This window comes from Lithobates pipiens, unplaced genomic scaffold, assembly GCF_037356315.1.
Source record: "Lithobates pipiens isolate NorthernLeopardFrog02 unplaced genomic scaffold, aLitPip1_a1.2 Scaffold_18, whole genome shotgun sequence".
Classification (NCBI taxonomy): Eukaryota; Metazoa; Chordata; class Amphibia; order Anura; family Ranidae; genus Lithobates; species Lithobates pipiens.
Window position 1 is genome coordinate 511727691 of NW_027507758.1, and position 25181 is coordinate 511752871.

Consider the following 25181-nt stretch of genomic DNA (forward strand, 5'->3'; position numbering starts at 1 on the left):
TTAGTTTTTTCAGTCAGGGAACATCACAGCTTTCATTTCAATAGCTGTGTATTCCCCGCCATGCTCTGTCACATAAGCCCCTCCTCTTTTTCCGGGACTTTAATAGACAGATCACCTGTCCAATTCTAGGAAAGGAGACCTGTATCAAAGTTCCCCCGGACAAGGAGTGGTTTATGTGACGTCTCTTGGCGGGTTAACATACAGCTATTGAAACAAAAGCTGTGATGTTCCCTGCTCTGATCATCCAGCCGGCGGCTCTCCTCTCTTCCCCTCCACGGGTGGGCTGCACATGGCGGACACGGGCTGCACATGGCGGACACGGATAAAGTTGTTAATATTTTTATAACTTAATTGCATAAAACATTGAGGTGTCATTTCATGAGATAATTTATGGGGGCGGGGCAGGGTAGGGGTTGGACGGGCCAACTGGTGGCGAGTAACCCTTGAGGCCTGGCTAGTAGCTCAGGACTTGAGATTTTGAGCCCTGCCATAGTACCTTGCTGCCTGTATGCAGTGCTTTCTGTCCTGATTCAGCCTCCTGAAACTCCTCCTCACTGCACCTTTTTAGTTCAGACGGCAGGCTCTGTGTATTCTGTGACACAGCAGTGCCTACTTACAATGTTTAGTAAATACTGTACGTGTCACAGAAATACAAAGTAAAGGTGTTGGGATTCTACACAAAGGAGGTTTTAATAATATAAAAATAATTGAAATACAAATAATGGAAATGAAATATGATGATTGGCAGGGCGCCACAGTGGTGTAGTGGTTTGCACTCTTGCCTAGCAGTAAAAAGGGTTGAATCCCAACCACAGCACTACCTGCCTGGAGTTTGCATGTTCTCCCTGTGCCTGCGTGGGTTTCCTCAGGGTACTCCGGTTTCCTCCCACACTCCAAAGACATGCATTGTAGGTTAATTGGCTTCTGTCCAGAATTGGCCCTAGTATAATAATGGGGACCTTGGATTGTGGGCTCCTTGAGGGTAGGGACTGATGTGAGTGTGCAATGTACAGGGATAGGGACAATTGTACACACTTAGGATGGACTGGTGTCTTTATTCAACCTTACTAACTATGTAACTAATTTAAAATTTTGACCATAGATGTGCTCTAGGGGCTTGTTCACACCAGCCAGCACTTGTTTTAATGTGCAGGCTAGTGTGAAACCCATTGACTAGGGGCTGTGAGTGCCACTGCTTTGCTTTGTTACAATGGAATGCTGCTGTATGGTGACATGAAGTGAAATGCAGCATGTTGTGAAAAAACAGTTACAACCCACATTTAACCACTTCGGGTGCACCATATAGTTTTACTGCTACAGGGCAAAACCTGTGCGCCAGATCATATATGTCCGCGGGAACCCACCGATTGTTCGGCAGAATGGCTATTTTCCTGTGTAGACAAGGCAGATCACTGTTCTGACCTAAACATTTGTTAGGCACACCATTAACCCTTTGATCACCCGTGATGTTAACCCCTTTTTCCAGCTAATGTCATTAGTACAGTGACAGTGCATTGGTTGTTTATCCCTGATCACTGTATTAGTGTCACTGATCCCCAAAAAGTGTCTGTCAGAATGCCCGTTGCAATAAAAAAGGCTCACTATAAGTTGCTGATTGCCATCATTACTAGTAAAAATAAACGCACATTTTCTCTGAAAGCCAAGCCTTTGGCTTATGTTTGCAACATGGCTCTATTTATTTACATTGGAGCATGAACTTACCAGCGAATAACATTTAAAATGATCACACGGCTATGCATCAGGTCAGCTTGTAGCTGGGCAGTCGGGGGTACAGTAAAAATGTGCATAAACCCTGCCCAGCAGTGTGAAAGGAGCCAAAGTGGTCACCGCCTACCTGTGCAGGTTTTCAGGTAGTAAGAACCTGCAAGAGGTTCTAACCCTTCTCCACTCCACATCTTGTACAGATAACAGGGACCGGAAGTGAGAGAGATTCCTCAGCAAAGACACTGACGGCAATCAAACTTGAGAGATGTAAAGCTTTCCCTACATTACCCAAAATTCAAAGAACATTTTTTTTTGTGTGTAGCTGGGCTTTTAGCTAAGACAAATAACAAGGCATTGGATTTCCGTAATCAGATATCCAGATCTGTAATGCATCTGTGGATAACTATAGTAAAATGGTTGGAGAGGCTGTAGGTAAAAGTCTTCTTTTTGTACTCGACAAATTCCTGCTTATTTCAGGAACCTCTGTAAGTCCCATATTCCAGTGTATATTAGATGTACGGTATAATGTTAGTGATAGGCGCACTTCAAATGTGGGCTCTTAGAGGAAACTAACAAAGCAATAACCCTGTTTGTTGTGTACTCCAGCTTTGGTTCCTGCGGCTGTCTTTGTTGGTGAAGCTAGGCCTTTTTCAAAATGCCGAAATGGAGTTTGAAGCTTTTAAAAAACTAGACCAACCTGACCTCTACTATGAATATTACCCACATGTTTATCCGGGACGCAGAGGTAAGCTGACAATATTCCCCCATATGTTATGTTTATGCATGATTTTAACTGTTTTGGGTAATGTATTAGAAGCTGTACAATCCATTATACCACATGTGTCAAACACAAGACCCGTGGCCCAAATTCGGCCCACCAGGTTATTTCATGTGGCCCTCTCACCAAGGGGGCTTTTTTTTTTTTTCAACAGTAATGTGTCAGAATTCTGCTCCGCCATCTCTGGCTCTTGCTCTCCACTGTCACTTGTAAGCACAGAAGCCTTCTTCTGAGGGCGGTGGAGTGAGATGTGGGCAAAGGCGGGTGATGGGGGCAAAGAGGTGCAGAGGTTAAAGCCGAGGAGGGGGGGGGGGGGCAGTGAGATGTGGACAACCTGTGAAAGAGAGCTGAAACTCTGTATGTAGCGTACTCCTCAACCCTGCACTCGGCACATAGCGCACCCCTGAACTCTGCACTATGTACGCAGCGCACCCCTGAACTCTGCACTATGTACGCAGCGCACCCCTGAACTCTGCACTATGTACGCAGCGCACCCCTGAACTCTGCACTGTGTACGCAGCGCACCCCTGAACTCTGCACTATGTACGCAGCGCACCCCTGAACTCTGCACTATGTACGCAGCGCAGTTCGGTAGTTGGGTGTTGAGTCCCTGCACCTATTCTCTGAGAAAAAATAAGCCCTGGATAAATTTATATAGTTTTACAGATACAACCGGCCCTTTGAGGGCAAGTATAATGCTGATGCGGCTCCTAGATTAAATTAAGATTGACACCACAACATTAAACAAAATATTTAAAGCTGAACTTCAAGCAAGCAGCGAAATACATAGGTGATATACACATGCAGTATCTCACAAGTGAGCACACCCCTCACATTTTTGTAAACATTTTATTGCATCTTTTCACTGAAGAAATTACACTTTGATACAATGTAAAGTAGTGAGTGTACAGCTTGTATAACCCTGTAAATTTGTTGTCCCCTCAAAATAACAACACACAGCCAAAACCGCTGGCAACAAAAGTGAGTTTACCCCTAAGTGAAAATGTCCAAATTGGGCCCAAAGTGTCAATGTTTTGCCATTATTTTCCTGCACTGCCTTAACCCTCCTGGGCATGGAGTTCACCAGAGCTTCACAGGTGGCCTTCTTCTACTGCTCCATGATAACATTGCAGAGCTAGTGGATGTTGGAGACCTTGCACTCCACCACCTTCCATTTTGTGGATACCCTCAATAGGGTTTAGGTCTGGAGACATGCTTGGCCAGTCCATCACCTTTACCCTCAGCTACTTTAGCAAAGCAGTGGCTGTCTTGGAGGTGTGTTGGAGGCTGTTATCATGTTGGAATACTGCCCTGAGGCCCAGTCTCCGAAAAGAGGGGGATCATGCTCTGCTTCAGTATGTGACAGTACATGTTGGCATCTATGGTTCCCTCAATAAACTGTAGCTCCCCAGTGCCAGCAGCACTCATTCAGCCCCAGTCCAAGACACTCCCACCACCATGCTTGACTGTAGGCAAGGCGCACTAGTCTTTGTGCTCCTCACCCGGTTGCCGACACACAAGCTTGACCCCATCTGAACCAAATAAGTTTATCTTGGTCTCATCAGACCACAGGACATGGTTCCAGTAATCCATTTCCTTAGTCTGCTTGTCTTCAGCAAACTGTTTACAGGATTTCTTGTGCATCATCTTTTAGAAGAGGCTTCCTTCTGGGATAACAGCCATGCAGACATAGTTACATAGTTAGTCAGGTTGAAAAAAGACACAAGTCCATCCAGTTCAACCTTAAAAACAAATAAATAAAATAAAAAATAATCGTACAATCCAAATACCCAATTTTATGCCCACAATTGCTCCAGAGGAAGGCGAAAAAAAAAAAACCCCAGCAGAGCATGCTCCAATTTGCTACAGCAGGGGAAAAAAATTCCTTCCTGATCCCCCAAGAGGCAATCGGATTTTCCCTGGATCAACTTTACCTATGTTAGTACCCAGTTATATTATGTACATTCAGGAAAGTATCCAGGCCTTTCTTAAAGCAATCTACTGAGCTGGCCAGAACCACCTCTGGCGGGAGTCTATTCCACATTTTCACAGCTCTAACTGTGAAGAAACCTTTCCGTACTTGAAGATGAAATCTCTTTTCCTCTAGACGTAAAGAGTACTCCCTTGTCCTCTGTGTTGACCGTACAGAGAACAACTCAACACCAAGTTCACTATATGGACCCCTAATATATTTGAACATGTTGATCATATCCCCCCTTATTCTCCTCTTCTCAAGAGTGAATAAATTCAGTTCCTCTAATCTTTCCTCATAGCCCAGTTCCTTCATGCCTCTTATCAGTTTGGTTGCCCTTCTCTGCACTTTCTCCAGTTCCCCGATATCCTTTTTGAGAACTGGTGCCCAAAACTGAACTGCATATTCCAGGTGAGGTCTTACTAATGATTTGAACAAGGGCAAAATGATATCTCTCTCTCTCTGGAGTCCATACCTCTCTTAATACAAGAAAGGACTTTGCTCGCTTTGGAAACAGCAGCTTGGCATTGCGTGCTATTATTGAGCTTATGATCTACCAAAACCCCCAGATCCTTCTCCACTATGGATCCCCCACACTGCACACTGCATCAAATTGGTCTGAGCACTGACAGGCTGACCTCCCCACCCCTTCAACCTCTGCAGCATTGCTGGCAGCACTCGTACGTCTATTTCCCAAAGACAAGCTCTGGATATGACGCTAAGCATGTGCACTCAACTTCTTTGGTCGACCATGGCGAGGCCTGTTCTGAGTGGAACCTGTCCTGTTAAACCGCTGTATGGTCTTGGCCACAGTGCTGCAGCTCAGTTTCAGGGTCTTGGCAATCTTCTTATAGCCTAGGCCATCTTTAAGTAGAGCAACAATTCTTTTTTTTTTCAGATCCTCAGCGTTCTTTACCATGAGGTGCCATGTTTAACTTCCAGTGACCACTATAAGAGACTGAGAGCGATAACACCAAATTGAACACACCATCTCCCCATTCACACCTGAGACCTTGTAACACTAACGAGTCACATGACACCGGGGAGGAAAAATGGCTGATTAGGCCCAATTTGGACATTTTCACTTAGGGTTGTACTCACTTTTGTTGCTAGTGGTTTAGACATTAATGGCTGTGTTTTGCGTTATTTTGAGGGGATAGAAAATGTACAGTGTTATACAAGCTGCACACTCACTACTTTACATTGTAGCAAAGTGTTTCTTCAGTGCTGTCACATGAAAAGATATAATAAAATATTTACACAAAATTTGAGGGGTGTACTGAGTTTTGTGAGATACTGTAAGTGAGCTGTTTTATATAGCATAACCTTTGTAATTCTGTCTACCCACTTCTATATTAATCTCTTCATTGTCCCTTTAAAGGAGAAGTACAGCCAAAGCTCGTTTGGCTGTACTTCTCTTGTGGATCAGAGCCTGAGCCGGGCGCTCCTGTCCCTCCACAGCCCAGCGCTTCAGGGGGCAGAGCAGAGAGCTGTGACTGACCATCTCCAGCTCTATGCTCGGGGAGCTGTGAGGAACAAGCAAGTGGCAGTGTTTGATCGCTCAGTTCTTAGTGTAGAGGCGTCCGGGGACAGATGCAGCATCAGACTGATGCCGCATCCACCTAGGTATGTATGAATAAAAAACAAAGCATACTTCTCTTTTAACAGGTTCTTTACACGGGGATGGGGAGAAGGATTGGACGACCACATGCCTTCTGTGATTGGCTGTCACATGATCAAGAGCTGGTCTCGCTGGCTACCAATCATTCCAAGGAATGGACTAAGCGTTCCTGCTCTATTAAAATGTGTATAAACCATCAGGAGTCACATGCACCACATTTAACTGAGCAAATAAACCTATTTCAGGTCTATATGCACCAGTTTTTATTTCGGAGTGAAATGGAAACTAGTGCAGGTCTTCCCTGAATTAACAGAGAAAATGCAGAAAACTTCCACAGATCCCCACCAAGTCTGACCTGTCTTATGGGATATGAGCTATCAGCAGAACTAACAGACTTAGATCTGTGAGCGCACTGTCAGCACAGACAGCTCTGCCACCCATGGATGCATATGTGCAGCGTGTATGTTAAAGCCCACCCTCTTTGTGGCCCCTCATATGTGTTACAAGGATGATAAGAGCTAATGCACCTCTGCCAGAAAGCTCACCACTTTCTCTGTTTTGGACTCCTTTACATGTGCAGCTGTCATTGCCTTCCCTCTGAAGAGTGTTCCCCCTACGATCCCCTTTCAAGAGGCATATGTAACCCTCTCAGCATCCATGTTACCCACCACTCAGCAAGCACATGCATTACACATGGTTGCAGGCAACATGGTTCCTTTCACTTGAAGGAGTCTTATTTGGCAGCAGTAATTCCTGCACTGTGGCAGTGTTTTAAAGTGGGAGTAAACTCCCATCTCTGACTTGTACCTATAGGTAAGTCAATAATAAGGCTTGCCTATAGATACTGTAAGTATTTTTCCTAAATGTGCACTGTTTTTAGCAGATATTTACTGTATATACAGCCGATGACATCACCGGCGCATGGCCGTTCCTTCAGAGTCCTGAGTATCGTAAACTGTGGCTCCCCCATTGCATGCGTGGGAGTGATGTCATCGGAGCTACGGTCAATCACACAGCTGGGGGGGGCACAGACCCAGAAAGAAGGAAGACTGGGTGAAGATCGAATCGGCCCCCAGCAGGACAGAGCATCGCTGGAAGGCTTGTTTTCACATTTCTGGAAGGCTTTGCTTAAGTTTTACATAATGTGCTAGTATGTGATGCATACTAGCACATTATGACATTACCTTTCAGGTCAGAAAAAAAAATAGTCCAGCAGTTTACTACAACTTTAAAGGCCACATCCGCACTTGTAAACGAGACCTTAGTTAAATGCAAATTCCACCTTTTGCAATATGTTGTATGTTACAGACATTTTTAGGGTGTAATATTGCAGAACCACCCTCCCCATGACAGAGTGTGGCGAGTCTTCTCCTCTGCATCTGTTGACCACGGCAGACAGAATTTGTAGTTCTCAATGGAATATAAGTGTGTTGATCACAGCACTTGGAGTCTATTGTTACTTCTTTCAGTTCTCCGACTAAAAGCCTGTACTTTGGTACAAGTAGTGAGCTGCAGAAAGATTCTGCAGGAGTGATCAATGGATCATGGCTATTATGAAAAAAAAAAAAAAAAATTTTTTTTTCTCCTGCAAAAATGTGTGTATTTATTTTTTTAAGGAGAACTTTGCCCTTAATGCTCAACTAAACCCATTGATTTAACTGTTTCCCAAGGCATGCTGTGAATGATAACTTTTGCAGTTGCTTGTGCTGTCAACCAAACTGCCAAGCCAATACATGGCTGGTGTCATAACTGATCACATGTGCAGCACCATGGTAATCATGCAGATCAAACAGAGGTGATTCCCGTAAATTATATTTGAGATTTAATATCTCTCAGATATGATTTGGGTTAATGAGTTCTTTAACACAATAACAAAAATGTATTGGTATATAGTAAGGAAGCCTAGACTAATATACAGCAATCTATCTATAGCCTATACAAAGGAATACAATTTTAGGTTAAAATAAAAGAATACATGTTTTGGAAAAAAAAAAAAGAATACAGAGTATATTCCTTAAAACATTAATCTACAAAAAGTAGGACATAAAAGCCATAAGACAAACATATTTAGATATAAGTACAAGGCAGACATTTCCCATAGTTACCAGGCTATGGCCTACAAAGGTTCCATTCACGTGACTGCTCTACCAGAGAGTGACTGTTCTCTCCCATCTAATCTGTGTATATCATTACAGGCTGATGCCTCATTGGTTGGTGTGGCTCTGATTGGTGGGCCTCCCTATTCCTGGTTAAGGATTGGCTACATCTCCAATCCCTATACTTTTGCATATGTCAGCCCCATTTAATGCAAATCTTTTGCACAGACTTTTGAACGTGAGAGTTAACCTTGTAAGTAGACATTTCAGGTAAATTAAGTATTCATGATGGGCTGTTCTGCTTTAAAAAAATACAGTGGTTGTAAGCCTCAAATATGAAATATGAAGAAAGCATATTCCTCTATAGTGTATACTTTTCTCAAACCAGAGCACTAAATGTCATTTCTGTCTACTGCCCTGTTCCTCTATCTGCATGAGTCACCTCTGATAAGTTTTCCTGACACCATGAGAAAAAAAGGTGGCATGACAGGTATCTCCAGCACAGAGCCTGTAATTGGCAGCCTCAGCTCTGTTCCTATGTGTAAGGTGTCCCTTCGCTCCCAATCAGCACTAATTACTGAGCTCTGTAGTATGTAATTTCAGCTCTCCGTCCACCCTGTTTTCTGACAGCTCTCAGACAAGTGTTATAAATTCTGGACTTTGAACAGATGTAAAGAATGAATACTTTAGATAAACAGGTACAACTTGTATAGGAGGAATTGTTTGATCTCTATATCACTGGAGACCAGTCCCTTCACTGGGTAAACCACTTTTAAGTCACCTGCCTGGCTACAGCCTTTTAATTGGACAGAAATTGAGCATCTACACAGTAATAATTTATTGGCTTTGTTCATTCTCCCTATTCCCCTCTGCATGTTCCCTGTTGGAACATGTGCATGCAGCTTAGCTGGATTGGCTCCTAATATTGCCTATTCCAATCCCCCTACTCTGGAAGGGATTAGGCTAGGTTCACACTTGTCTGGTGCGAATTCCCCCTCCGTTTTTACTGCAAATTTTCTAAGCAACTGTTCAGCGGTTCAGGTGCGATTTCGATGCAGTTCAGATGCAAATTGTTGAAGCTACTTAAAGCGGTCCTATTTTTAGCGACGCTATTCTGCCACTACAGGGGCGATTTTAGCCCCTGCTAGCGGCTGAAAAAAAAGGGTTAAAACCGCCCGCAAAGTGCGCTGCCCCATTGTTTTCAATTTGCAGCGGCGCTGTAGGAGCAGTGTATACACTGCTCCTACAGTGCCACAAAGATGCGGCTTGCAGGACTTTTTTTTAGCTGTCCTGCAAGTACACCACAGGATAGGCTCTTTACAGGTGCTATTTTTAGCGCCGTAGCACCTGTAAAGCGCCTCAGTGTGAAAGTAGCCTTAATCTGGTGTCTGCATCCTTAAAGCGTTTGTTAACCCAAAAAATAAAGATCCCGCTCCATTAAAGCATGTTCTACAGCACAGGGCTTGTGCATTGTCATTTGGCCCCCCTGTAACACCTGCAATACCTGTCTGATCCTACAATAACATTTCTACAAAAGTGCAAAAATGGAATCCACATGACATAATTTAGGTGTAAACAGCTGCAACACTTAAAATATGGTCAGTACCGAAAATAATATATGAAGTAAATGATAGTTCTGCGCTTTAATCAATTACCCATACTATAATAAAGTGCAATGTGCTACTACCATGTTGCCTGCAACCATGTGTAAGGCAGCGTGTCAATGAGTGCAGATCAGCGCTCTGTAAACAAGGTATATACAGCATTATTTTTATAAAGCACAGTCATAGGGAGACATTACATAAACAGAGAGGATGCTGTAAAGTTACATTGGTGGGTTAACAATGGATGACTCCTCAGCAGTCAGCTGACTGTAAAAAAAAAAATTGCAGGCAATACAAAAACGTGAAAAAAAAATAGCATGGAGAGTTCCCCTAAAAATCTATACCAGACCTGAAAGAGCCTGCTGTTGATTGGGGCAGGGGACCCCACACTTTTTTTTTTTTTTTTTTTTTTTTTTATCAAATTTATGTTCAAAACCGATCCGATGTGCGTTTTCAGATGTGCCTGAAATCCGCATCTGGTCCACACCGCAGTACTCGCAAAACGCACGGGGCTCTTTTTAAATTCACAGCGAGTTTCCACTGCCGCTGCACCACACATGTGAACTGGCTCTATAGAAAGCCGTTTTGATTCACGTCATGTGAATCAGATGTGGTTCAAAATGCATCCAATTTGCATATATGTGAATGGAGCCTTACAAGAGGCTCATATTATGGGTGGGTCAGCTGTCTGTATATTGTGTAAAATACATTTTTTTTTTTATTTTTATTTTTTTTTTAAATCTGCTGCGCTGCTGCAATAAATTAAATTTTTTCAGTACATCTGCTTGGATTTCAAATTTGAGCCTAGGTTCACACTTGTGTAATGTCAGATATTGCATGTGATTTGCATCCGCACTGCGATGTCGATCAAATGCAATGTCTGTGCAGTGCGAGTTCAGTCATACATTTGTATTGCTAAAGTCGCATTGAATTTGCATGAAAATAGGTGCAAGGACCTTTTTTCCCCACACTGGAATCGGATCGCATGGTTGTTCTCACACATACCATCCAATTCCTGTCTGAATCCACAGTTCGCACTGCAATCTGTGAACCAAAATGGGGGTGTCATTAACATTGTATTGACACTGCAGCAGTTCGCAGAGGGCAGTGTGAACTGCCTGCTGCAGAGATGCGATGCTGGAAGCGGTGCTGGAATCGCGCTTTTTCCCGCATCACTACAGTGTGAACCTAGGCTCAAGGTTCACAGAACACACGATCAGTTAGTAGTAGCCCTGTCTATAACCTGCTTCATTATTGCCACCAAGCAGTGCCAAGGTTATCCGGGAGGCTTACGTCTTTGGCCTCAGAAATCAATTTCAAAGTGGCGGTTGCCCTGAGTTTTCTTCTGCACTATTCAAACAGTTAATATGGAAGATCTAATTGGGACCATTCAATTGAATGGATTAAAAGTGCACCAAAACATCTGATAAAAACTGACATGCACCATTTTTGTCGAAGCAGCGCACCACAACTGAAAGTATGTGCTGTAGAGCTGAATTACTTTGGTGCATTGGGGTGCCATTTCAACACATAGAAAATTTGTAAATGGGCCTTTTAAGCCAGAATCTTATATAGATTAGCCAGAACCTCACGCCCTAGAAACTATTGTATGGGTGCTTAAAGTGTTACTAAACCAACAACAATAATATCAGTCTTTATATGCAGTAAAGCATGCTTGTTATACTCACTGTGGAACCTAAGGGGTTAATTATCCACATTGTGTAAAAAGGCTGCTTGATCCTGTCATCTGTCCCTCCCTTTTTTCCACTGTCCCCAATCCACCTCCTGATAGGACAGAGCCTTGGGGACAAGCTGCACATGCTCAGTTTGGTGTGTATTGCTAGAAAGGTGTTTTTTTTTTTTTTTTTTTTGAGAGTGTGCATGTGATCAGCACAGGGCCAACCAACACTGTCCAGACAGAGGGTTAGGGGTCCTGCAGCCTCATAGGTCAGAGGAGAATAAAAACTCATCCTACAAGTTTTAACCAGACACTGAGAGAAGTCACGAGACTGCTATATACTGCTAATGAGAAAAAAGTATTTAGCAGTTTATATTTAGACCTCTTTCACACTGGGGTGGGAGCGGCATTGGCGGTAAAGCGGTGCTATTTTTAGCGCCGCTTTACCATCATTTTAGCAGTGGAAACGGCCGCTAGCGGGATGGTTTTGACCCCCACTAGCAGCTGGAAAAGGGTTAAAACCACCGCAAAGCGCCGCTGCAGTGGCGCTTTGCAGGGTGGTATAGCCACGCTGCCCCATTGATTTCAATGGGTAGGAGCAGTGAATTACACCGCTCCTTTACTGCTCCAAAGATGCAGCTAGCAGGACTTTTTTCACCATCCTGGCAGCGCACTGCTCCAGTGTAAAAGCCTCTCCGGCTTTCACACTGGAGTGAAAGGGGCCGGTTTTTTTCAAGCGCTACACAGGCGCTATTTTTAGCGCTGTAGCGCTTGAAAACCTCCTCGGTGTGAAAGGGGCCTTACTAAAACTATTGCATTTTAATGTTTGGTATACTGTGGGAGACCATATATAGTGATTGCAAGGTCCTGGGTTTAGTCACACTTTAAATAGTATTAAAATTAGTAATCATGGTAAAGAAATTGCACCTAGCACTATTGTGTAATGTAAATAGTATTTGTTTTTCTAAAGTGGCAAGCCACACAAATGGTATAGCTTCCAGTTCCCTGACACAATTTTTTCTAAAAGACAAGGGGAGAGCGAGATGGGCCGACTCCGTCAATCCTGGTAGATAGCAGGCATAGAGATTGTGGGTCTCTTTGGAGAGCTTGTGTTGTTACTGCAAGCCTTGTGTTGTATACTTACTATTTTCTGTCTGGGTTTTTCTGAGTTTTTATTAATTCTGTCCTCACTTACCATCTGTGACTCTCTAAGGGAATCCTTTTATTGCACTCATCTAGTAATCAATATACCATAGTTTCAGGATAGCAGGGAAATCGACTTGTGAATCTCATCTTTAATACAGAGTGAACTTGGTTTTAGCAAGAAAAGCCAAGATTTGCATATAATGTTGTCTGTCTACATCTCTGGATTTACTTATTGTTTTGTCATTGTCACAATTTAGCCTGCAGTTTTCTTGTGTAATTCTTACCTCCTTGCTGCAGTGTTCCCCTAGTCCTCTGATTCCTTTAACGTGTTGTTGGCTTCTGCACTCACCTATAGGCGTTGGCACCTATTCTCTGATTTCATTTTTATGTTCCCTTCCATCACTTTCTGGCATGCCTATGTTTGCTTCTCGATATATGCAATGAGTACATGTGCCTAGTCCAGCCTGTGTTGCCTGAGCAACTTTACAGTTCTCTGATCTCCCGTCTGGTTACTACTGCGTGTATCCTGTCTGACTACCTATGTACTGATCCTGGCTTTGTCAACTGTCTGTGTTTGCCTGCCACCTGTCCTGACCTCAGCTTGTTTACTGGTTTTCCCTTCTGTCTTCTGCTGTTGTATTCTACATATGCGAAGTAATCTCAGCTGAGCAGCCCTGGAGGCTGCTACCTGGCTCCAGCTTGCTGCATGTCCATACCCACCATCAGGGGCGCTGGTGAAGAAGCAGGCTGGGGCTTGGAGTCCACACCCTGGGGAGCCTGAGTTGAACCACAAGAGCTCACTATCACATACTCCTGATTCACTGAATGTCTGATTATACATTTTTCATGTTTGAATTGGCAAGGTTTGTGGCTCATTAACCTTTTAAGTGTTTTTCTGTTAACATCCTTACTTTCTCCAAAGATATATAATATACTATAAATTATATCTATTGTAAGGTGGACAGGCTCAACTGGTAGTGACAGCAGTGAAGCATGCACAAGACAAGGACACCCAGAAACAGCCCAAGCAGGTTTGTCCTGCACCATTTAGGCCTCATGTACACAGCTGCTCGTAAACGGACGTTTAGGAGCAGTTGGGCATTTTTTGCAGCTGCCCCTGAAAGCTCCTCTATATTATCTTATCAGTAAATGTACACAGGGTCATTTATAGTAGTTTCTAGCCATTTTAAGTTTAGAAGCATTTTTTGGAACGCAATAAAAACAGACATTTTTAGACACCGGTTTCTAGCTGTCAAGTTAAATTGTTCAGGAGAGGTTAAACAACGTCCCGTGCACATGAAGCCTTAGACCCCATACACACTATACCAAAACCATGTAGTGCAAGGGCCTGCCTGATTGCATACAAATTGAAAATCTTAAGGTTTGACCTCAAATTATATGGTTTTGGTAAATCTGAAGATAAAAATCAGCAGAAAATGTAATACCGGTAGTTTGTATGGGGTCTAAGGCTCCGTGCTCCTAGCAGCAGCTTTTGAGATTTTTTTTTTTTCTACTTCTAGAAGCAAATGGTGTTATCCTATGATACATAGGACATGCACACTATTGTAGTCTAGAGGTGTGTTTTTTTTGTTTTTTTTTTAGCGTTTAGGAGCAGGAAAAAGCAGCTGTTAGTCTTAACGGTTTAAGTGTGCCCAGCATTCTTTTTCTTAGCAGGCGCCTGCTGGCATCCTTAGCAACCAGTGAATAGCTGGTTGTTAAGGAGCACTGCATCCCTAACAGTGGGGTCCCGCTTGCTCGCCCCCCCACTTTCCTGGCCTGTCGGGCTGTTTACTTGGATAAGGGCCTGGTATGGAACATGAGGGGGACACCACACCATTTGTTTTTTTGGCACGAGGTTCCCCTTAAAATCCGTACCAGACTCAAAGCCCCCCCCCCCCCCCCCCCATTTTTTTTCTCCTTTGCCAGCATTTTTTGGTTAATATTCAGCTATCAGCAGAGATGCATAGAACCATGGGGGAGAGGCTGGGGAAAAACGGGATCTTATGATACCGAAAATATGTATGTAAATTTTTTTTGTTTTGGGTATATTGCCTATATGTGTTTTTGGTATCATAAGATTCTATTTTTTCCCAGCCTCTTTGCCATATGGGTCTATATATAGTAATTGAGGGATTGATACCAGCCTATTTTGGGACTGGGGAAAATTTTAACTGTCGGGGGGAATTCCACTGACAGCTGATAAATCATCGGTTGTTAAGGACACAGGCGCCCGTTTCTTAACAACCCGTTATAAACTTTGAAAGTTTGAAAATGGTTATATTCCCGGCATGGCGGAAATTTTAACAGTCACCTTGGTATTCCCCCTAAAAAAAAAAAAAAAAAAAAAAAAAAAAATCCCAAAAACAAGCAGCTAATTTTTAGTGTTCTGTCTGAACTCTGCCTTTTCACCCAGCAGCAGTACTCCTACAGCATAGAGGGAGAGAGCCCTGAGCATCAGTCTGCACAAATATAAAGGCCTATGGACATATAATAAGGTCTGCCTATGAGGTAATAGGCCTCCAAGAAATGGAGGCTTTATCCCATCCAAAACTCTACAGTCCCTGGGCTCCAGGATCAAGAATCTGACTTATTAGGATTCTGAAAAATCAAAGTTTGTTTTCTTTACATCAGTCAAAAACCCCTGGGTCTTTCACAATGTGGATGTGAAAACACTAGGTGACACATACAATATGCCATACAATATACACCAAGGGTCTCCAAACTTTCTAAACAAAGGGACAGTTTTGTGTCCTTCAGACTTTAGGAGGGCCAGACTGTGGCCATTGAAAGTAGAAATTGTCCTGGCATCAGTGGGAGTTACCAATTCATCTTTGGTATTTGTGGGAGGAATAGTGCCCCATCATTGGTATCAGTGGGTGGAATAGCGCTCCCTCATTGGTGTCAGTAGGAAAAGTAGTAACCCATCATTGGTATAAGTGGGAAGAATTGTGCCCATCATTGCTATCACTGGGTGGAATAATGTCCCATCAATGGTGCCAGTAGGAGAAAGTGATCCATCATTGTTTTCAGTAGAAGGAATAAGTGACCTATTATTGGTATCAGTGGAAGGAATAGTGCCTAGTCATTAGTATCAGTGAAAATAGTGCCCCATTGTTATCAGTGGGCTGAATACATCCCCATCTTCGGGGTCCGTTTAAGGAATAGGGGCCCATTGTTGTCACTGGGAGAAATTGTGCCCCATTGCTGATGTTGGTAACCAGAATTATGCCCCATTTTTAGTGTCAGTGGGAGGAACAGTGTCCTATAAAAAGTTTGAGGAAAAGTGCCCCAATGTCTAGATAAAGGCAAGCAAAGGGGCACAGTTTGGAGACCACTGATCTACACCATCCACAATCCTGTAAGCCAGTGTCTCACACTATGTATGTGGCGTTTAGTGTCTTTTTTTTTATATGGTTGGAAATTGCTCATAGTTAAAGTCAAATACCTGCTACTGTTTCTGCTGTGGTCAGGCCAGTAGACATCTGTGAAAAGTGGAAACCAACTACCACAATGCAAGTAATAAAAACCCTACTGGTGACATTTAAGCCATTAAACCCATGACCTTATATTATGTGTTTTTTTTTTTTGTTTTTGTTTTTTTGTTGCTTTTTGTCAACCATTCCGTTGGTTTACTTCTAGTACATACCCCCATGTCATCTTGGTGCCTGCAAGCAGTGACTCCTGTACTGTAAGGCAGGCTCTGTGAAATGTGACAGTGCCCACTCACAGGGCATAGTAAATATGTGTCACAGAAATTATGGAAGTGTGTGGGGATCTTCGCAAAGTACATTTCAAACGTTCAACATAATAGTGATAGGCTAGAAAAAAATGAAATACAATGTGGAAATTAATATCATTTTATATTTCAGCCATAGATATGCCTTAAAGCAACTCTTTCACTAACCTAAATGTTTAAAAAATGATGCCCTATCTGTTACCTTCTTCAAATACTTTAGCTCCTAGATTGGCAACTTTTTTGTTCTTTAAAAAAAAAAAAAACTGGAATAGAAATGATGGTGTCCCTTGCAAAGAAGATGGATAAGGATCCTTACTATGCTGAGCACTTTTAATGTAATCCCCAGCATAGTTCATCTGACCCAGAAGTGTAGGTGTAGTATACAGCCTGTCATTACCATGAATGGCTGTGCACTGCTGTTTTTTGTGTATAGGACAGTGTTAACATGAACGTAAGTACAGTGTGTGTGTATGCAAATAATCAAACATTTTCTATTTTTTGATCTTCTGAGAGTAATTTCACACATCCAAGTAGTCTTTTTTTTTTTTTTTTTTCCATTTTCTTGCATCATGTGACTGTTTCTGACAGTCTCTTGGCTTGTAATGCCGGTAAAATAAAATTGCTGTCAGGCATTTTTCATTATGCTGTGCATATTTTAGCATGCTAGTTATGGTAAAGCCATGCCCACTTATACTACCGTACTTAGGTGTCCCTTTTTCACTTCTCATAGGGTTATTATGCAATTCATTTACACTTCTTGCCTTATCTTTGTATTTGCTCAGGGTTCAGATTTAATATATTAGATTCCATAGTTATAAAGTAGACATAAACATTGGCAGGATGATGAGCAGGTTTATAGTTATCAATAACCAATGTATGACTTTCTTTGTGCAATCCTGTTCTGCCTCTCTGTGTTGAATGGAAAAAAAGAAAAACTATTTGGTTCCTCTGCAGTTACAACAGTGCCATCAGTAGGCTTTATTAGGTACTGCACCTCATAAATAGAAGGAACATGGAGCTTCAAAGAAAAGCTAGACTAGGTGAACACTAAGGAGCATATTTAAAGGGAATGTTTTTGGTGAAAAACATTCACTAGTGCTGAATCAATCCCTGTAATTTAAACCGCATGCCCTGGGAAGATTCACCCGCAGTGAATGTTTGGTGAATGTCAGATTAAGTCCTTTATAAATATATCCCATTATATATTTGTTTTGAGAAGCTATGCAGGCTCTGGAAACCTGATGCAAAGTGCTACAACCAGCATAAGTATCTGATAGCATGCTGCTCAGCTTTTAACCACTTCAGCCCTGGAAGATTTGGCTGCTGAATGACCAGGCCATCTTTTGCAATTCGGCACTTTGTCGCTTCAACTGACAATTGCGCGGTCGTGTGACGCTGCACTCAAACAAAATTGACGTCCTTTTTTTTTTCTCTCAAAAATAGAGCTTTCTTTTGGTGGTATTTGATCGCCTCTGCAGTTTTTATTTTTTGTGCTATAAACAAAAGAAAAAAGCAACAATTTTGAAAAAAAAAAAACATATTTTGTACTTTTTGCTATAATAAGTATTTTTTCTCTATTTAGGCCGATATGTATTCTATATATTTTTCACAAAAAAAATCGCAATAAGCGTATATTGATTGGTTTACGCAAAATTTATAGCCTCTAAAAAAAATAGGGGATAGATTTATAGCATCTTTATTATTATTTTTTTTTTTACTAGTGATGCCGGCAATCTGGACTGCGACATTATGGCGGACACCTTTGTTGGACCATTGGCATTTATACAGCGATCAGTGCTATAAAAATGTCACTGGCATGGAAAAGGGGTTAACTGTGTTCCCTGTGTGTTTCTAACTGTGGGGGGGGGGGGGGGGGGGCTGACCTAGAGGAAATGACAGATTGTGGTTCCTAGCTATTAGGAACTCACGTTCTGTCGCTTTGAACAGAACAGGGATTTGTGTGTGTGTGTGTGTGTATGTATGTATGTGTGTGTGTGTGTGTATATATATATATATATATATATATATATATATCAACCGGTTAAGCGGCAGCAAGTGGTTAAGCAGTGATGCGTTACCCTGTCTGGGTAACATGCCATGAAGCTGCCCCCCCCCCCCCCCCCCCCCCCAGGTCTTCAGAAGATAGCTACAAAAAGGTATTTATAATAATTAAAGGCCAACTGTACTTTTTTAATATAAATCTGCTAAATACAGTCGAGGTGCATGAAAACACAAGATGTACAAAGTTCTTTTTTGTTGTCTTTAAAAAATGACCACAGCCTAACAAAAAAATCCTACAGCCATGACATGCCAGCTTGCTGCAGAGAAGTATCTTGGCACTCTGTGTGAGAGCAGTGCCCTGCCAGTAGAGGTCCATTATGCCTTCTGGTGAGATGACACAGGGAGCAGGAGCTTTTCTGATTGCAAAGCTATAGGTCTGACTCGGCATTGCTTCCATACAAAGAGCAAGGGTCCTTATCTGCAGCATGCTGGCAGGTGACAGGCATTTATACTTGTGCTGTGTCTGCTTTCCAAATAAAACAAACTGCAAAACTTTTGACTTTCTTTTTTTTTTTTTCTTTCTTTTCATATATGCAGCTGATTTAATTAGGCTTAAAGTGTTTGTAAATTCTCTCATATACCCAGTGAAGTGACTAGTCTCAGATGATGCATATGGATGAAACAAATCCTCCTACATAAGTTATACTTGGTTACTTGCAGTCTTCTCTTATCTACAGTCAATCAAATGTGCAGAATTGTGATAAAATCCTTCTGCATATGTTACTATCCCAGAGGAGGAGGTTGAGGTTGAGAGCTGCAGTTATTGTGTGTGAGAGCTGATTGGAGGAAAGGCGCACACACCCCCTCCACATCCAGCACAGGACTGAAAGTGATTGTAAATCTTGTTTTTATATATATATATATATATATTTTTTATCAACAAACATGTTATACTTACCTGCCCTGTATAGTGGATTTGCACAGAGCAGCCTGGATCCTCCTCTTTTCAGGTCCCTCTTCACTGCTTCTGGCCCCTCCCTCCTGTCAAATGCCCCCACAGCAAGCAGCTTGCTATTGGGGTACCCGAGCCGAGCTGCAGCTTCATGTGCGGTTCACCCACTCCCTTCTCTCTCCCGATTGGCTAACTGACTTTGACAGCAGCAGGAGCCAATGGTGCTGCTGCTGTGTCTAAGCCAATCAGGAGGGAGAGTTCCAGATGGCCGAGAGGAATCGTGGACATAGCTAGACAGAGATGGGGCTCAGGTGAGTATTAGGGGGGCTGCTGCACACAGGTTTTTTATCTTCATGCATAAAAAACTTCTGCCTTTACATCTACTTGAAGGAAGGATGTAGAGCTGTGTTGTCACTCTAAAACAGTGATTCTCAACCAGGATTCCGTGGGACCCTAGGGTTCCTCCAGAGGTTATTAGGGGTTCCTTCAGCATTGGTCAATTTCTGTCTCTCAGGTAAGTTCCCACAGACTCATTGATCTTTTTAGCTATCTGTAAGGAGTTAATTCTTCCCAATGATCACAAGTGTAAGGACCATTCTTCCCACTGACCATCACACTAATGTATCATGAGTTGTAGACTTCTAATTTTTTAGCAGGGCTTCCCCGAGACCAGAGAACTATTTCAAGGGTTCCTCTGTGTTGAAAAGGTTGAGAAAGGCTGCTCTAAAAGCTGTGTGCTGAGCTCCCTCCCCCGTCCAAAAAATTATCTCATGTGTCAGGAAAACGTATAACAGAGGAACAAAGCCCCGGAAAGAATCGACACCAAGAGCTTTGAAGACAGTCAAGTAAACACTACAGAGATACATACATACATACATACATACATACATACATACATACATACATACATACACACATACATACACACATACATACACACATACATACACACATATATATGTATGTATGTATGTGTGTATGTGTGTGTGTATGTATGTGTGTGTGTGTGCTTTGTTCAGATTTCATGACTGAGGGTTATGACCACTTAAAAAAAAAAAAAAAAAAAAAACAATACAGGTGCTTGGGGTACGAGGGGGTAGCCTGCCAAACCTGGATTTGGGCAGGTGCAAGTCTTCGACTTTCCACTAACATCCCTAAACTTCCTGCAAGCATCCTGGGTAAGGATGATGAATCTCATGAGAGGTCCAGTGGAAGAGTGACTTCTTGTGAGATTTTAGCTCATGTGGATCCTGATGGAAGGACATGATCTCACCGTCCTTGTCCAGTCTGTGCTCTAAGACCTGTCCTAGTTTGCTTTGTAGTCCGTCCGAATGATGTAATAGAAAGGTGGGCACAAAAATCTCTCTACCGAGAAAGGGAAGGAAGTTAAAATATTGATTGTTTATTGATTTGTGCAGCTCCCCTGGTAGCCCAGATTTATTATTTACACTAGTCAAAAAGAAGTAACATTTAAAAAAAAAAAAAAAATCAGCATTTTTAGGTTCCCTTTTTTAAATCTGTAGGATCCCTGTTCTATTGCTGTATGGAGAGAATGAAATGTATGTAATGCGTGCACATTGCCTTGTGAGGTAGGTGAGGGAGCACATCTAATCGCAGACCTCTTTCTGTCACATCTATACTGCAGGGGAAAATCTCCTTCACCTAAAGTGCCCGTCTGGGAGCCATTGCCTTTTCATTTGTTCCATTTGCATTTTCCTTCCCTTATAATTACTAGCTTCCCCCCCCCCCCCCTCTGCCTCTTTCCGTTCTGCCAGAGAATCATTTGATTCTCAGCTCCATCCCATTCATGTGTAACCTTCAGCTATTCTTCTTCCTGACAATTCAAAGCTGTTGTATGTGTTGTGTGCCGAAACATCAAATTATTAGTGTCTGACTTTATTCCACTATTCTACAGCTTGTTCTATAGAACAAGGGTGTTTATGTATTTTTTTTTTTTTTTGTATTATTGTTTACAAAATTAAAATTTAAGACTGGACCCCAATGGCTAATAATGCGGGTCTGGGAACCCAGTTACCCCTATTCTCACTGTTTTTAGTGTAATTGCGCTTTACCCACAAGAATGAGGACTCCCTGTTTGTACATATATATTCAGGGCTGACTATATGAATAAAAAAATTCTGTAAGAAGAAAGCACATATTTTTTTTTTTTTTAGCATTATTCACTCTTGAGTTGTGCATCAATGGTCTTTTTACATGCTTTTTTTTTTTTTTGGGGGTGAGGTGTACAGGCATTTTTGCATGGCTCTGAGGATTATGCTTTATTTAAAATTTTTAGCCAATTGAAAGCTAGTTACTAGGGAAAAAACACGAAATATGTGCATTTTGGCACATGCTTTCATGCATCTTATCAGGGCTCCCTTTCAAGTCCATTGAGGCCAAATACTCTTGAAGGTTGTAGCTTAAAAGAAGCTCATGGTACTTTTTTGGACTACAAGCCATGCTCTGGTGTGAGCAGACACAATTGAAAACTGGAATTTTAGAACTTGAGCGTTAGAGGTTCATGCTACACAGGGCATGATAAAGCGCCACATTTTACCCTGTGGGCAGCTGCCAGTGAGCGCTCCAGCAGACGTGCTACATTTTTTCTACAGTGCACTGCACTGCATATCCCACCAGTGTTATTGTGTGAATGGGGGACATGGGAAACAATTTTTTTCTATGTGCCCTGCATTGAAGTGGGAGTAAACTCCCCATGCACGATTTTTACCTGTAGGTAAGCCTATAATAAGGCTTGCCTCTAGGTACTGTAAAGATATCCTAAAATGTGCATAGTTTAGGAGATATTAACTTTAGATGCAGCACTGTCCGTGCCGTTACTCCAGAGTCTTGTCCTGTAAACGACAGCTCCCGTGCGCAGGAGTGATGTCATTGCGGCTCCAGCCACTCACACAAACGAAGTTTGCGAACCCGGAAGGAAGACCGGGTGAAGATGGAAGCGCCTTCAGCAGTGACAGCATGCCGTCGGAGGGTTTTGTTCTAAGGAAAGTTTCACATAATGTGATGCATACTAGCACATTATGACATTGCCTTGCAGGTTTTAAAAAACAAAAAAACAAAAAAAAAACAGTGGTTTACTACTGCTTTAATCCAGTATGGAAGAACACAGGTCATCACACTAAGGCCCATTTCACAGGAGAATTACATCTACTTCATCAGTTCAGTCATGTTTTTTCAAATCAGTTTAAATCAGTTTATTACACCCTCTAGCTGGAGTCCTTAAAGTTGTTGTAAACCCTTACAACCAACTTTGACCTACAGGTAAGCCTAGATTAAGGCTTACCTGTAGGTCCAAGAAATATCTCCTAAACCTACACGGTTCAGGAGATATTTGCCGAAAGACAGGCACCGCTGTCTACGGCGCATGTGCCGTAGACAGCGGCGCGCAGGCACACTGAGCGCACCACGGTCAACGGCGATATGCCGCGAGTGGCGGTTCCCATGCGTCATCGCGGCTTCGCTGAATGACAACGGCGAGACCCACCGAGAAGATGGATGCGCCGTACTACAGGGGACAGCGGTGACTTCGCTGGCTCCTGTGTCAGGTAAGTGACACATAATGGGCTAATATGCGATGCATAGTAGTCCATTATGCTTTACCTTTGCAGGGAATGAAAGAGGAAGTAAACCCATCAGGGTTTACTTCCTCTTTAACCACTTGAGTCCCGGAGCCATTTTTGTATTTTTGGTTCGCATGAATAAAAAATTAGTTTAGGCTTGAAGATTATATATATATATATATATATATATATATATATATATATATATATATATATATATATATATATATATATATATATATATATATATATATATATATATTGTTGCACTGTTACACTTTTTTTTTTTTTTTATCTAAGTACCAATACTTTCAGTCAAGTACTTACCAGTACCGAGTACTGATACTTTGTGGTGCAATTTGTGTCAATACAAAAAACAATTGTGCAAATTGCACTGCAAAGAATTGCATGTGATTTGAACAGGAATGTGGTGTGATTCCTGTCTGAACCACATGCAATTTTCTCCCAATGCTATTGTGTGTGTGTGTGTGTGTGTATGTGTAGAAAGAGAAAAGTGCCATCTAGTGGACAGTTTCAATTTTTTTTTATAACTCACAGTACATATCTGGCCACATGGAAAATAATCTACATAAGTGTTCAGGGCCACTGGAGGAGAAGTTCCAGGACCCCATGGGTATAGGGCGGAAGTGATGTCGGCTTGGGGGCGGACCACCTATACATCTCTTCCAGCCCTGTAAGCGCCTCCAGCGGCCGTGATCAGCAGACTGGGACACCTATGCAGACTATTTTCGTGTGGTCAGATATGTACTGTGAGTTCTAACACTGCCCACTAGATGGCACTTTTCTCTTTCTCTACACGCACATGCACACGATTTAGACTGGAATCACACTGCATTCCTGTTCATTGCATGCGATTCATTGCAGTGTGATTTGCGCCCATTCATTTTGTATTGACGCAAGTCGCACCGCAAAGTATCGGGAGCATTTGGGCGAGTATCCTTAATTATATATTTACTGAAAGCAGACACCCTACAGAATACATTTGTGGTATTTCCAATTTTCTATGTTGCATGATATTAGTGCAACAGTTTATAAAATGCAAAATGTCAGTAAAAATACACTAACGTTTATTTTAGGGCACACAAACAATAAGTAAATTTACCTATTTTTTGGGTAAAATATAAAACATGGAGTGGTACGGAGTAAATATACTCAATAGTGTCAAGCATTAGGCCTCATGCACACTGGACATTTTTGGACGTTTTTACAGCAGCTGTTTTTTGACTTCAGACGTTTTTTTCTACAGTCAATAAACTCTCCATGTTATCCTATGTGTCCATGCGCACACAGGCTGTTATCAGCAGTTTTTTTGGCTTGAAAAAAACAAAACTAGTGGATTCTAAGATGAGTTTTTCAGCTGTAAAAACGCTCTAACGTGAAACGCTGATAAACGCTCAAAAACATGGCTCACCAGCGTTTTTTTTTTTTTGTTTTTGATCCATTGAAAAAAAAAACGCTAACGCAGAAAAACATTGAAAACCTCACTGCGGAGCTACTGCCGTTTTTATGATGTTATTTTAACGCCCAGTGTGCATGGCACCCATGAAACCGTGAAAAAACGTCAATACTGTATATTTTTCCATTGGCGATCTTTTAAAAGGTCATCAGTTTAGCATTACCCATTAGCTCTGGTTCTAAAATTTATTTATCTCTGGAGTGCACAGTGTTATGTACCGTGTAGCACAATTGCCATTCTTTTTACATAGGCACCCAACTCATGCATTTGTGTATGCATGTCTGCATATGTGGAGGTGGGAAGGCTCACTTTTTTTATTTTTTTATTTTTTACTTTTTATGTGTCTTTTTAAGTGTGCCTGTTTATATTTTTTTAACTTCTGATTGTAACCCCTTTGCATGTGGTGGGACAGCATATAAGTGACAGGCCCTCTTTGTGGGGGGGGGGGGGGGGGCGCAAGGAGAGAGGCAGGAGAGGAGAAGAGCAGTGAATACAGTTAGGGGGCAGTGTGTACAGACAGACTTCATCACTTGCCAGCCCTCACTGGCATTACTGGCTCTTCTTTTTTTTTTTCTTTCCTCTATAGCGCCAGAGAAGGAGCTGTCATTTGTCCCCACAGCTAAAATAAACAAAGGGGCGGGGACACCCGGTTTAGTTCAGTGGTGGTGCCAAATGACAGCACTATTGAGGAAAGAAAGAAAAGAGAAATTAAAGGAGAAGTCCAGCCTGAGCTCGTTTGGCTGGACTTCTTCTATGGATCACAGGAGTACAATTCATTTTGCATTCTAGTGACACATTTTCAGCAGAGCGGGGGCTG

The 25181-nt window shown here is 42.2% G+C and overlaps 1 protein-coding gene across 1 annotated transcript in view; it reads left to right on the forward strand.

Moving 5' to 3' along the window:
• The window catches only part of TRAPPC12 (trafficking protein particle complex subunit 12), a 201709-nt gene that overhangs the window by 51682 nt on the left and 124846 nt on the right, over nt 1–25181 (forward strand). The window contains exon 5 of the mRNA XM_077488729.1: nt 2332–2470. Coding sequence (XP_077344855.1) covers nt 2332–2470 — 139 coding nt within the window. The remainder of the gene's footprint in view (nt 1–2331; nt 2471–25181) is intronic.